The sequence below is a fragment of the Balaenoptera borealis genome (genome assembly GCF_965194805.1).
Source record: "Balaenoptera borealis genome assembly, chromosome: 18".
Taxonomy (NCBI): Eukaryota; Metazoa; Chordata; class Mammalia; order Artiodactyla; family Balaenopteridae; genus Balaenoptera; species Balaenoptera borealis.
This window is the reverse complement of record NC_138877.1, coordinates 12,375,511-12,390,330: the sequence shown is the minus strand read 5'-3', so window position 1 is coordinate 12,390,330 and position 14,820 is coordinate 12,375,511. Positions and strand designations below refer to the sequence as shown.

Below are 14,820 nucleotides of genomic sequence, written 5' to 3'. Positions count from 1 at the left end.
GTAAAATATGGGATTTTGATCCTTTTTGTTGGTTATTATTTTATGTGAAATTAGTTTACCTGATCATTTGTAGATAGGTTTTTTTCCTCTTCAGGTTCTAGAGATCCCTCTTCTGTTTGTTTTTATGTAGTTTTAAAAATATGACAGCTTGGGCTTCCCTGGTGGCGCAGTGGTGGAGAATCTGCCTGCTAATGCAGGAGACACGGGTTCGAGCCCTGGTCTGGGAAGATCCCACATGCCGCGGAGCAACTAGGCCCGTGAGCCACAACTACTGAGCCTGCGCGTCTGGAGCCTGTGCTCCGCAACAAGAGAGGCCGCGATAGTGAGAGGCCCGCGTACCGCGATGAAGAGTGGCCCCCGCTTGCCACAACTGGAGAAAGCCCTTGCACAGAAACGAAGACCCAACACAGCCAAAAAAAATAAATTAATTAATTAATAAAAAAAATATATATATATATGACAGCTTATTTTCTGAGATCTATTAGCTCTGTTTGTCTATCCCAGTTTTATGTGGACTCTCTCTTTGTCTCTCTTGCTCTCTGCTGCTCAATTTGGATTCTATTCATAGTAGTTTCTCCTCAGTGTGGGACTTTGTCCTCAAAGAGAACTCTAGTTGATTAATTTCTCATGGAGCTTAGATGCTCTAGACCCTTCTAGCCATACCAGGGAACCCTTGCACTCATCTGCTGTAGTGTGTAAAAGCCCTCCCTGTTTTAGCTGATGTTTTCAAATTGACCCTCTGGATTTTCCAGTCTGTAGTTGTAGACCATGTTCCTCAGATGTTCTCCTGCTTCCCACAACCTTGTACCATGCATCTGCTGATACCATGTATATCTCATAGCTATAGCTGGGTTGTCCTCACCCAGTCATATTTTGGGGTTCAATGGAATACACCGTCATCTAGTTTTGTTGTAAATGTATATTTGTTGTTGTAGTTATTGTTTCACCATCTGCTGTTCTGTTTTTCATGGAGGAATTCAGGGATAATTAAAAACTATGTCCCCATTGCCATCTACCCTGAATTTGTCATGTACTCTTTTTGTATTATTGCAATTTTAAAATGATAACTTCTGAAATTACATTTTAATCCATAAGTTTTGAATTAAAATAAACATACTTAAGTTTTTCTAATTATGTGGCCATATTGTTACTATGAATAATCCAAGGGTGATATAAGCTCTTTTTTTTAAATATAAATTTATTTATTTATTTATTTACTTACTTATTTATTTATTTATTTATTTATTTTTGGCTGCATTGGGTCTTCGTTGCCGCGCACGGGCATTCTCTAGTTGTGGCGAGCGGGGGCTACTCTTCGTCGCGGTGTGCAGGCTTCTCATTGCGGTGGCTTGGCTTCTCATGGAGCACGGGCTTCAGCAGTTGTGGCACATGGACTCAGTAGTTGTGGCACATGGGCTTAGCTGCTCTGCAGCATGTGGGATCTTCTTGGAGCAGGGCTCGAACCCATGTCCCCTGCATTGGCAGGCAGATTCTTAACCACTGTGCCACCAGTGAAGCCCAATATAAGCTCTTGACTAGGCTCATTCCTTTTATAATAACATTTCAGTCATGTTCTCTTTTGGTGGAAGTGGAAATTTTATGCTATATTTACATACTTAAAAATGCTGGTCTTGGAAACTATAAATACTCTTGACTATTATATGATTTTAATAAAAATATTTATTAATGTCACTAAAAGTATAGTAGATACTTTAGTGACATTTCCCGCACTTGTAACAGGGATAGACACTTAACCCAAGGTTGAGCCATTCAGATTCTCTTGTGATTGATAGGTAGTGACTACAGTCATATGATAAAAGAAGTTTACATCCAAGCAGATTTGGAATCAAGTATGGGGTGCCATGCTGGCCCATGTTCTGATGACTAAGAAAGTGAAGCTAGTCTGGGACAGAAGTGAAAAATTTGAGCTGATACACAGAGAGAAGCAAAGATAGGAGGATGTGAAGTTGCCTTGAGAGGTAAAAGGAGTAGCCCTTGTTACTGACTCTCCGTTCCCATTTCCAGGCTGCCTCAAGTCTATCTGTATTTCATTTCCTGACTTTGAGACTATCTGCTGTATCCCCATGATAATTAAGTTATCTCTAATGTTCTTGTGAGTTCTCAACCAAACATAAGTAATGCTCATGGAATACAGCAGTGATATTCAGGGCCACTCTGTGCAGTGGTGGAACAAGGTAAAGGGCACTAAGGCTAAGACACACACACAAGGCCCTCACCCCCAACACACACACACAAACATCTTCTCTTCTAATTAACTTGGGTCTGCTTCTTTATTACTATGGCAACTCTAGGCCCATGGTATTTCCAAGACCTCCTGAATAACAATTATCAAGATCTAACGTCAGCACTCGATCTACAACGGGACCTTCTTCCTCAAATCTGAACTCTAAAATAGGCTCCTCTCAACTCTTTAAGAGAAGCCCAATGGTTCCTCTGAAGTGCATCCTCCATTGCTGCTTAAGCCAAATAAATAAAGCAATTTTGTTTTGTTTTGTTTTGTTTTAAATTAATGATAATGATCATTTATTCAGAAAGATGAGAGGGACTGGTGGGTGATGATTACATACAACCTCTATAAATTGACAAGGATTAAAACAATGGCGTACTCATGCAATAATAGAGCAGTGAAACAGATTTAAAAGTTCGGTAACCAACCCATTAGTATAACTATAACAATTTTGGACCAAAGCTTGTTTTGCCATCTTAAGCTGGTAGATTTTGATACTTGCATTATATACTCTAATTTGTACACATTAGTTTGCACATTGAAAAGCTAGAATTTTCTTAGAGAAAGTTCACTAAGCTCCCCAAAACTATCATCTTAAAAAATACTAATTATTGCCAAGGGGAAGACAAACACACACACACACAACACCCCAAAAGCTATGCAAAAATAGCTACTGTTAATGAGTGAACTTAAAAGGTATGAACAACACTGATTACTATAGAATCATACAATAATAAATTTAATACAGGTTGACTAATAAAAGTGATAGCCAAATTAAGAAAAGGAAAGGACATTATTTTAGCATGTGTTTTAAAGGACACAGACAGTATAAACTACCAATAATTAATTATTCTATAAGAAAAGAGTTAAATGGATATACATGTGAATTAAGAAAAACTGAATATAAAACAACAAATAAAGATTCAATTCAAACATATTTTATGATTACTTGAAATTAGGAGTAATTGTCTTCTCTTTTCATAAGACATTAAAATATCTTCAGTTACCTAAATCCAGTTTTGTTCCTACCATACCTAAACATATGATGAAATCAAAAGCATTGAGATTTATTCATCAGAAGCACTATCTTTGAACAGAAATATTCAATAACTAAAGATATTTTTATCATGTTACTCTCCTGAGTTCTTCACAATAGTTTGACAGTTTTTCTTCTCAGAGGAGAGGAATAGTGTATCAAATTATGGAAAGAAGGGAAATGGAGGAGAGGGAAAAAGAAAGAATGATCAAGAGTACATGTTCAAGAATGAGAACATGACAGGATATATATTTCCATAGTCTGGGGCAGAGAGCAAGAATGGACCTTGGGTGAGTATAGGATCCAAAGCATCTTGGATCCTTGGGTGTGGATGATTGATCAATATTAGGAATTCTCACCACAGAACACAAAAGTTTTATCTACCTTCTCTTATTTTCAAAACTTACCTCTACCAAACATTATCAGTAACACAAATAATGTTGTATTCAAGTACAAGGAAAAAAATACTCAGTATTATATACCAGAATCTAAGTTAGGCAATGTTAATAAAACCAATAAAATACTTCCTATTTACAAGTGAAAAATAATTTTATTAATACTGTATAAATAAAATGACACAGGAGCACAGAAGAGAAGGCATTAATTTGGCATAAGGAACCTGAAGCAGAACTCAAAGGATGAGAATAATTTGGGGAAAGAAAAAAGGAAGAAGATCCAACACAGAAGGAAGGGTTGTACAAAAACAAAGCAATGTGACAATGTGTTAACTTATTGAATGTTAAAGGAATGTCTTCTATAGCAAGAGGACAGAGACTAGTTGAGTCTGAAAAGGAAGGTTATGACTAAATGGTGAGGATACCTAATGTTCTGGAATACAGCAGAGGATTCTAGATTTTTTGATTGTATGGCCTAGCAGAAATTTGGAGGACCGTATCTTAAGGTTGTCAACTTTCTATTTTGCCAAGTAATGGCATTTAAAAAACAAAACTCAAAACTTAAAAATCTACCATTTGCTATCATCATTTTATTAAGAAAAATCATTTTAACACAAAAGAAGAGTATGAACATTACACCAACATAGTTTTAAAAATAGGATATTTAATTGAATTCTTTGGATTCAGAAAAGTGAAAAAATAAAATTATATTCTACCAAGGGTACACAAAGTGAATTCTTAATATATAACTTGGTCTAATGTTTCCTTTTTAGCACAGTCACCTTTATAAAAATCCAAGAGGATTATTCTTAATGCTGCTTCAACTCAATTCAGAGTATTTGAGGTAAACTTAGGGAAGCCCAAGAAAAATAGTTCTCAATTACAGGCTATTTCTCCTACCTTCTCTCTGCAGTGCTGGGAAGAAATAAGAAACAGTCCAGATGTCTGGCCATGGAAAATTCTGGAAAGGGGGCTACATATATGGGGTTCTGACTGACCAACATAGAGCAGTTAAAAAGTCATCTGACAGTAATTCCTTAGACCTCAAAATTGTCACAAACTGTCATTTAGGAACCAATAATGTAAGTTTTATAACTTCAAATAATTCCTTCTTTGCTTTGGCTGCTGGAAAACAGTGCTGAATTTGCATCCCAATTCTAATAACAGTACAGGATCCATTACTAACACTACTATGTTACTAACTTTATTCCATGTTTAGTTTTGCATGTATTTGTTCACTATGAATTTCTTTGGTAAATCTGTCAATTAATTTCTGGAAAAGATATACATAAATACTGAAAAAATTAAAAGACTTTTAGGGAATGAGGAAACATTTGAGATTTAATTTTTTAATGATGTTTATTGAATTTTTTTTCTTATTATAAAGGTAACACATGTTATAGGGTCATTACACTATTCTCTTGACCTAGGACACTCTTCTAGTAAGCTGTATGGCTCACCTCCTTTAAGTCTTTGCTGAGATGTAACTTTACTACTGGCTTATTTAAAATTAATCACCTCTTTAAAACTGCAACCTAATCCTGACACTTCTATAATCCCAATCCCCTGTGCTGTACTTAACCTTTTACATAACACTTACCACCTCATATGCTATGTAATTTAATTACTTATTTTGCTCAGTATTTATTTATGTTCTCTCTTTGATAGAATATAAGGTGCCCAAGACAGGGATCTTTGTTATTTACTAATATATTCCAAGTATCTAATAGCACTTGGCCTAGAGCAAGAACACTGTATTAAGCAAAAAATGAATAGCTCACCATGTGTCACTATTCTAAGAGCTTTATATGCATTATATAATTTAATCCTTACAAGAACCCTGGGAGGGAGGTGTTATCATTGACTACATCTTATAGAAAGCAACTAAGCTACAAAATGGCTAAGTAACTCACAAAGGTCATACAGCTAAGAAAGCAGTGAAACAAGGGTTTAAATTCAGGTTATTAACTATTATTGTTTCCCCTAATAGAAACAGATTGTGTAAAAGCAGTTGAGACAATGACAGAACAGGTAAGGAAAACTTCCACAGTAAATAGGAAGTAAAAAGCAAATATGTGTGTGTGTGTGTGTGTGTGTGTGTGTGTGAGTGTGTGTATGTTTGCAAATATATAAACATATATATAAATATATATACCTGCTAAATTCAAGGAATAGTACCTAAAGCCATTATTCACATACAGGATCATCTAGATATTGATTACCTCTTTCTGAAGCTCATGAATATTTATAAAACAAAACTTCTGTTTAAAGAAGTAAGGCTTCAGACAACCATATTTTTCAAAGCTCCTAATACAGATGCATATATTAAATCTTCCCAACAGTTTATTTACCTTCTTTGCCTTCTCACTCCATTTAAGCTGCTGATGAGTAGATAACAGCTTCATCAATTCCCAGTTAAGTATTTCTTTACATTTTCTCAGTTAAGGATTCTCAAATTACACATGGTATGTGTGAATAAGAAAAGTCACTTGAAGCACCACTTTAAGAGTTAGAAGGGGATTTTAGAGATCATTGCTTAGTAAACATGCCACGCTAATGAAGGATATACAGCAGCCCTAATAGATTGGGATTATAAGGGCCAGAGCCTCCCATTCCAACATTTTTTCAAAGTTCTTCATTCTGTTATTAGCACTGACTGTGCAAACATGCTACTTTTTTTTTTAATGAATAAGCAGAAAGCATACATGAATATCTTACTAGAATTTATGGAAGCAATGTCTTTATATTCTTCTGTCAATAAATATTCCTCTAGTAGCACAAGTTATGCCATGATTAATAGATACATTATAGGAAACTAAAATAATTAGAATAGAGAGAGAAATCATACCTTCTATCAATAGCTCTTGTCCATGACTGCCAAGAAGTGTACGAGATAGGAATGGGGCAAAGTCTACAAAAATTTCACGAAGAAGAGGAGCAACTTTTTCTAAAGCTCTTTCAAGTTTTGCAGTGATGCTGTTGAAATTAAGACATAAAGACTAGTAAATATGGTTCAATATAAAAAGTCAAATAAACTTTACTTCTAAATTAAAACCTTTAAAATTATAAAAGACCAATTCTAACCCACTGAATAATAACAGCTTCATGTAGAAGGGACACTGTAGAGTTTCACATCAGTCATAAGGCTACTCAAGACTGTTGCTAAATCAGAATGATTATACTGTGAAAAGGAATCAGGATCCTGTCACCCACAAGGGCCACAGATTCTGTCCATAACTCTAGGAGCTTCAAGAAAAGAAGCTCCTGTATGGCTTCTTTGTCTATCCTTCTTTCCACCAAAGAAAACTGTTTCGAATACCTACTACACGGGTCACTGTGAAAGTTACAAAGAATGAGCTCTTGTTCTCAAGAGTTCCCTGAAAATTTCCTGAAAAGCAGGACAAATAAGAGGATAACTGAATTCAGTATGATACAGTTGAATTGCTTTGCCAAAGTAGGCATTTTCTTTTTCATAAGCCCACTTACTTTTTATTTACCATTGTATCATTCATTATTTATATTGCTATTAAATTTCAAGTTATATGACTTTATATAAGCACTATCTGACATTCTTGAAAGTACCTTGAGCAAGATGTGTAAAAGTAAAAACACAGATAAAGAAAATAATTCTGCTCAAATAAATAATTTGGTAATATCCAACTGTCTCTCTTACAAGTAAGTGCTTTAGAGTAAGACTGCTTGAACTGGAATGCTGGCTCCATCGTATGCTACCTAGGTGACCTTGGGACATTAGACTTCCTATGTCTGCAAAATGAAGATGGTAACAGTACCTACCAGGTGAAGATTAATGAGCTAAGGCATGTAAAGTGCATAGAAAAGTGCCTGGCACACAGTGGGAGGTCAACAGTGATAGCTCTTGTAACTGCTACTTTGAATAGAACACACCTATATTTGATCTTACAAAATGTGACTCTGATATATTTAAACCAAAACAAAATCACTATAATAATCTTAGATGAGCACACATTCTTCTACACAGAAGACATGTACAGTAAGGAATTCAACAATACTTCACAGTAATAAAATTCTGCCACAATGCTAAGCAACATTTTTGTTATGTAGGAGGAAAACATAAATGACAAAAAGGTAATTAATCACAGAATAATTTGCAATATATTATTAATATTTAAAACTGAACTCTTCCATCTTTTTTTAAGTGAATAGCGAGGGATTAGGGAATAATCTAGGATGCCTTCTTTCCTAACTTGGAAAGAGCATGATCTGAATCCTTTGTGTACACAAAGCCTCATCATTAACACTTCAATTTAAGTTTGCTTCCTCTTATTTGGGTCAACAGCTTTATAGAAAGAAGAACTCAAAGAGGAAACTCAGGTTTAGTAACTTCCACAAACACTTAAAGAGAATATTCTGGAGGAACAGCTTTAAGCAAGAAAAAAGGACCTGGGTGGGGCTTTGCAGACTTGCTGAAGAAAAAGAGTTTTCAATATTCTCCCCTACTCTGTTACTCCTGGAGCAAACACCTACATTAAGGCAGTGGTTCTCAATCTTTGGTGTAGATTGGAATCACCTGCAAGGCCTGTTTAAACCCAAACTGCTAGGGCCCCAGCCTGAGATGTTCAGCAGCTTTGGGTGTACCGACACAGTTTGCACTTCTAAAAGATTCTCAGGTGGCCTGATACTGCTTATCCAGGAAACACGTTTTGAGAAAAACTGTTTTAATGAAAGTACTTACTATTATTAAGTTGTAATAAAACAGCTAGGAAAGGAAGGACTACCTGAAGTCACAGAATCATCATCATAATAATGAGTTAGCTCTGAAGTTCAGAGAATATAGACAGAACTTCTTTTTTAGATCCATTATTTCATTCATTCTTTCTAATCTCCAGGATCATGTTTGATGAAGCTTCTCAGCTAAAGTAATCCTCTCTACCAAGGAAAGGTAAATAAGAATGGTAAAAGAGAACCTATGAAGAGGAGAAAAATCTAGATATAATTACTACTATTTTTGCACCTGAATTCTGAGTGAAGCATGAATATTTATTTTTACTTAAGATTAACTGAGTAAAATTATTTTAGAAAAATTCTAGATTTATAGAGGTTCACATCATAGTTATACTATTGGATCATAATATACTATTATCTAATTGAAGTCAGAAACATTTTCCCTAGTTTAAGATTTTTTTTGCATATTTTACAGGTTTCTGTATAATAATTTAGAGGCTTCAGAATTGCAAAAGTACTGTTCTTGGTGATTAAATTAAACATCAAATAGAAACTGATTAATCTACACAACTAATTACATGTGTGTAGGTAAATGTGTATTAATTACCTTTACTTAAGGGTAATGGACAAAAACAGATATTTCTCAGTAAGTGAATCCCTATAATAAGACTTTTTGCAGCTATTTTCTTACAAAATGTTAACAGAACATTAAATGATGCTCTTATAAATCATTCTGCCATCATAATTTAAATATTCTAATAAAGGGCAAAAAATGTAACATTTTACACAGCAAGAGATCAAAGGTTTTAAATACAGGAAATTATTATCAAATAATACTGCCAGACTTCTCTATCAAGCAACAACAAAATATTCTAAGTGGAAAAGTTTCATCATCACTTTTTCATAGTGAAGAAAATGGACATATAGATTCCTCATAATGTATTTTAAAGTAAACATTGTGTAAAGTATGTTATCTTCATTCTTACACAATTTAAATTCTCAAAGGAAATGATATAAACATAAATTTTAGCTTTATACCCTCCCTCCTCTATCACCTGGCAGATAACCACCAATTACTAAAAAAATTTTTTTACAGATATATTGTGCCTATATTGTTATTTCAATTCTCATCTCAGATAAATACACAGTGTAAAACTATTTCTTCCCAATCCCAAGGCACATGAAAAATGTATGTTAACATGTTAAAAATTTTTAAAAATCTTAATAAGGGAGAACTCTTTGACCTTATAGCTTATAAAAATAAATAAATTATTCTTTCTTTTGAATGTAATTTTCATTCTAAAAGTGGAAAGAACCTATAGCTACCAGAAATAAAACAAAGTCCTTTGGCAAATTATTTTCTAAAACAACTAGCGTATTTCACTCAATTTAGGGAAAACACCAAGTACTAATTTTTCCTTTAGAAGTTTTCATTTATTCAAAAAACATTCACTTAGTCTAAGACATTTTGTGCAGAGAAATAATACAAAGGTAGACTTGATGGGGAATTTGCCCTACATAGTCTAGTGTGAGGGTTATAATTTTAATAATCTGTTTATAACTTCTTAATATTTTAGAACATTCTTGGGACCTAAATATAGAGTTTGTCAACTCTAGGCTGAAATGCATTCTCTTAAGCTACTCATTCCTCTCTCCCCACTTTATTCTTTTTCATTCTCTTCAGTCACACTAACTATGCTTATGATGCTATTTTGACTTTGGCTATTTTTCTTGATAGTAAGTGCAAATTCTTTTAAGAAAGAGAATTACTGATTTCCATGAACAAAATTATGGTTGTGACTTGGGAAATTTATCAACCACTCTAACAAAATGAGCAATGATAGGAAAACTGAACATTCAAAGGACATAATAATGCTTTAGATGAATTTCTATAGCTCCAGTGCCTGGATTAAAACAATATGACTTAAAACACAGGAGTTTAGTTTAAAAAACACAATCATATTTTGGTTTTTACCTATATTAAGGAAATCTCATGTAGAGGGATTTACAGATTCTAAGTAATTTGTATGAATAAAACTATAAATAACCCATTAGAGAAAAAATACATAAAAATCCATGGCTGCAACTACTATCATATATATACACATACATGAAAATTAAAGACACTATAGGAAACTGGAAGAGAATATTAACCTATAAAAAAATCAAATGGAAATTCTAGTACTTACACAAAAATTGAAATTAAGAATGCAGAAGATTAAAAACAGTTAAAAAGAGAATTAGTAAAGTGGACTAAGGTTAAAAAGAAATACTAGAATAATGGAGAGAGAGAAATAGATAGATAGATGAGAAATACAGAAAATATCTAATATATGTGTAATTCAAATCCCAGGGAAAGAACAGAACGATTCTGAAGCAATATTAGAAGAGGTAATGGCTAAGAATTTCCCAGCCACTGATGAAAGTCATCAAATTTCAGATTTGAGAAGCTCTATAAATCCCAAGCTGGATAAATATAAAGAAAAATCAAAGAGCCTGAGTATATCATAGTAAAACTGCTAAACACCAAAGATAAAGAAAAATCTTAAAAACAGGTAGCAGTAATGGAAAAGGCTGGGGAAGAGCAGAGAGATAGCAATAAGACAGGAAATTACATTTCTAAAAAAAAAAACAAGGCAAAAAGGGAAAGAAAGCACAGAAAGAAATGAAAGATACAGAATAATATCTTTAAAGCATTAAAAGGAAATAGCTTCCAACCTAGACTCTACTTTGGTTCAAAATATCCCTCAAAAATAGAGGTGAATTTCAAAGATTTTTAGTTAAATAAGAACTGAGGGAATTCATGAGTGTCAGGCCTGCACTAAATGAAATACTAAAGGGGGTGTTTTTAAGAAGAAAGAAAATGATAGCACATGGAAGTCAGACATTCAAAAAGGAATGATGAGCAAAAATAAATGATAAACATTTGGATAAATCTAAATATGTTGACCAATAAAATAGTAATTATATTCTCTTGTTGCATTTACAATTTTATATGTGCACACACACATGCGTACACATATGTATAAGTGTGTTTGCAAAATTTGGAGTAAATGAAGCTATACTGAGATCCATACATTGTCTGGGAAGAGGACTTATATAAATCAGGAATTAATGTTGCAATCTAGAAGATGATCACTTAAAACACTGTTTCTCAGAGTGTATTCTTAGAGCCAGCACACCAAGATCACTTCATGTAATGGTTAATTTTATGTGTCAACTTGACTGGACCACAGGGTGCCCCAACGTTTGATTAAATATTCTGGGTGTGTCTGCTAGGATGTTTCTGGATGAGATTACAATTTGAATGGGTAGACTGAATAAAGCAGACTGTCCTCCCTAATGTGTGTGTGTGTTCATCCATTCAATTGAAGACGTGAATAGAACAAAAGGCTAGATAAGAGAAAACCCCTTCTACCTGATAGTTGGTCTTTGCTGGCCTTCAGACTCAACTGAAACATCAGCTCTTCTGGGGTCTTGAGCCTGCCAGCTTCCACACTGGAACTTACACCATCAACTTTCCTGATTCTCAGGCCTTTAGTCTTGAACTAGAACTACATATTAGCTCAGCAATATGTTTTAACAGGCCTCCCATGTAACTCTGTTGCATACTAATGTTTAAGATCCACTGCACTAAGGAAAAGATAATAAGGTATAAACTTCAACCTAACAGTTTCTTGTTACTTCTCTCTAGTGAATGTTTCTTAATGGCAATATGAATAAAATTGATTAATCACTGCCAAGACTTGGAAGCAAGGAAGGAAAGCAGAAACAAGCTCATAATAAGCATCAAGAATAAAAAGGAGGGGGCTTCCCTGGTGGCACAGTGGTTAAGAATCTGCCTGCCAATGCAAGGGACACGGGTTTGAACCCTGGTCCGGGAAGATCCCACATGCTGCGGAGCAACTAAGCCCGTGCGCCACAACTACTAAGCCTGTGCTCTGGAGCCCGCGAGCCACAACTACTGAAGCCCGTGTGCCTAGAGCCCACGCTCCTCAACAAGAGAAGTCACCGCAATAAGAAGCATGTGCACCGCAACGAAGAGTAGCCCCCGCTCGCTGCAAATAGAGAAAGCCCACATGTAGCAATGAAGACCCAATGCAGCCAAAAATAAGTAAATAAAATAAATAAATTTATTTAAAAAAAAAAAGAATAAAAAGGAGGGACTATCTTACAGATTATATGAATGTTAAAATAATAATAAGAGAATATTATGAACTATATTATGCCAACAGAATCTACCAAAACTTACACAGGACAAAAATTGAAAATCTGGGGAGACCTGTAACATTTTAACTTAAAAACTTTCCCCAAAAAGGAAATCCAGGATCAGATGTCTTTGCTTGTGAACTCTACCAAATATTTTAGAAAACAAAGAAAAACAAATAAAAAATACCAATCTTACATTAGCTCTTCAAAAGGTAAAACAGATTTTACATCACAAAGAAATTGGATTTCTTTCAGGAATTAAAGGTTTGTTTAGCATTTTTAAAATTAAAAGTCAATATCATAGATCATGTTAGCAGAAAAAGGAGGAAAACCACATGGTCATCTCCATGACTTCCCCTCTCTTTAGAGATAAAATTCTATACCCATAATGATGGTAACTTGGTTAATTATAAACACAAGAGAATTCTTATATTTGATAAAAAGTATCTTTGTTAAATAGACAGGAGACATCATAATTAATGATGAAATGTTCAAAGCTTTTCATTTGAGATGAAGAAAAGAATGCCTTTTCTAACCACTTCTATAGAAAACTGTATTGGAGATACTAGGTGATACTATAAGTCAGGAAAAAGAAATAAAAAGGTGTAAGTATTTGTGTAATGGGGGATAAAACTGCCAACATTCACAGATCAAATGACTGTCCATACATGCTTAGTTAGAAAGAATTATAGATAAATTAGGAAACATAAGTACTTAAAGGTTTCATGATATTAGCCTAATATATTGCAATGAATTATATATACCAGCAAACAATAAAAAAGGAAATTTATAAAATAAAAAAAATTTACAACATTAAAAAGTATCAAATTCCACTTTTCACCTTGAAGGGTTTAAGATGGTCTACAATTACCTCCCATGCTAACAACTAGAAAATTTTACAAAATGCAGAGAACAACTATTTTCATACAAAATGTGGGGTACAAAATCCCGAGGAAAGAGAAACAAATGAGGTGAGTCCCAACATCACCCAGATTTCCTACATGGAGGTATTTTCCATATTAGGGCAGATACAGAATCCAGCAACCTTTCTCAGTTGACAAGATTAAGACTGTAGTTCAAGGAGGCAAAGGTGAATAGAATTTGGAGGGCATAGTACGCAAGAGGAAGGTGTATGGAGAGCACAGTAATCTTTGGCTGAGTAACAATCTAGGTAATGTGATGCCTGAAAGCTCCCAAAGTTAGAGTAGAACAACTTCTGAGGAAAGAACAATTATGGAGGAGTCATAACAGGCATCTTCTACATCTCACACAGGTCTAGAATTGTCTGTGTTCCATCTGGCCAAAAAGGAGGGACCTCCTTAGATACACTGAGTGTTCAGGAGAAATCCAGCATACTTTCTAAGTGGCAAAATTAGCCCAAGAATAAAGGCCACCCTAGATCTGCCTTAAAAGATCTTAAAAATGCTTCATGAGGAAGAATGGTCTTTCGAACAAATGGTGCTGCAACAAATGGACATTCACAGGAAAAAATATAAACCTGGACATAAACCTCACACCTTACATAAAAATTAGCTCAAAATGGGACCCCGACTTAAAACTAAAACTACTACTTAAAACCACAGAACTTTATAGAAGACACAGGAGAAAATCTTCAGTACTTAAGGTGAGGTGAAGAGTTATTAGACATGACATCATGATAAGCTAGACTACAATAAAAATGTAAAGTTTCCTCTGCCAAAGACTTTATTAAGAGGACGAAACACACGAGCTACAGTCTGGGAGCAAATACTTGGAAACAACATTTTTGAAAAAGGACTTCTACTTAGAATACTGAATTCTTAAGGCTCAAAAGTGAAAAAGCAATCTAATTATAAAATGAGCAGAAGATATAAACAGACATTTCGCTGAAGAGAACACACTAATGGAAAATAAGCACACAAAAAGATGTTCAGAATCATCCATTAGGAAAATACAAATTAAGACCACAATGAGATATCACTACATACCTACCAGAATGGCCTTAAAAAAAAAAAAAAAAAAAAAAAAAAGACAACGCTGAATGCTGGTAAAAATGAAGAGAAACTGGACTATTCATACATTGCTGGTGGGAGTTTTTTATAACACTAAATAGGTACTTACCATATTAGCCCAGTAATCTCACTCTGGGCACTTATCCCAGAGAAATGAAAATGTATGTTCACATAAAAACAAATGTTTATTGTAGCTTTTTTAGTACTAGCCAAAAATGGAAAAAACCCGAATGTCTT

General features: G+C 34.3%; 1 protein-coding gene across 8 annotated transcripts in view; it reads right to left on the bottom strand.

Moving 5' to 3' along the window:
- The window catches only part of NBEA (neurobeachin), a 608,086-nt gene that overhangs the window by 361,621 nt on the left and 231,645 nt on the right, over window positions 1-14,820 (bottom strand). For all 8 annotated transcript variants that reach the window (XM_082365247.1, XM_082365248.1, XM_082365251.1 and 5 more), the window contains one exon: window positions 6,528-6,655. In XM_082365247.1, coding sequence (XP_082221373.1) covers window positions 6,528-6,655 — 128 coding nt within the window. The remainder of the gene's footprint in view (window positions 1-6,527; window positions 6,656-14,820) is intronic.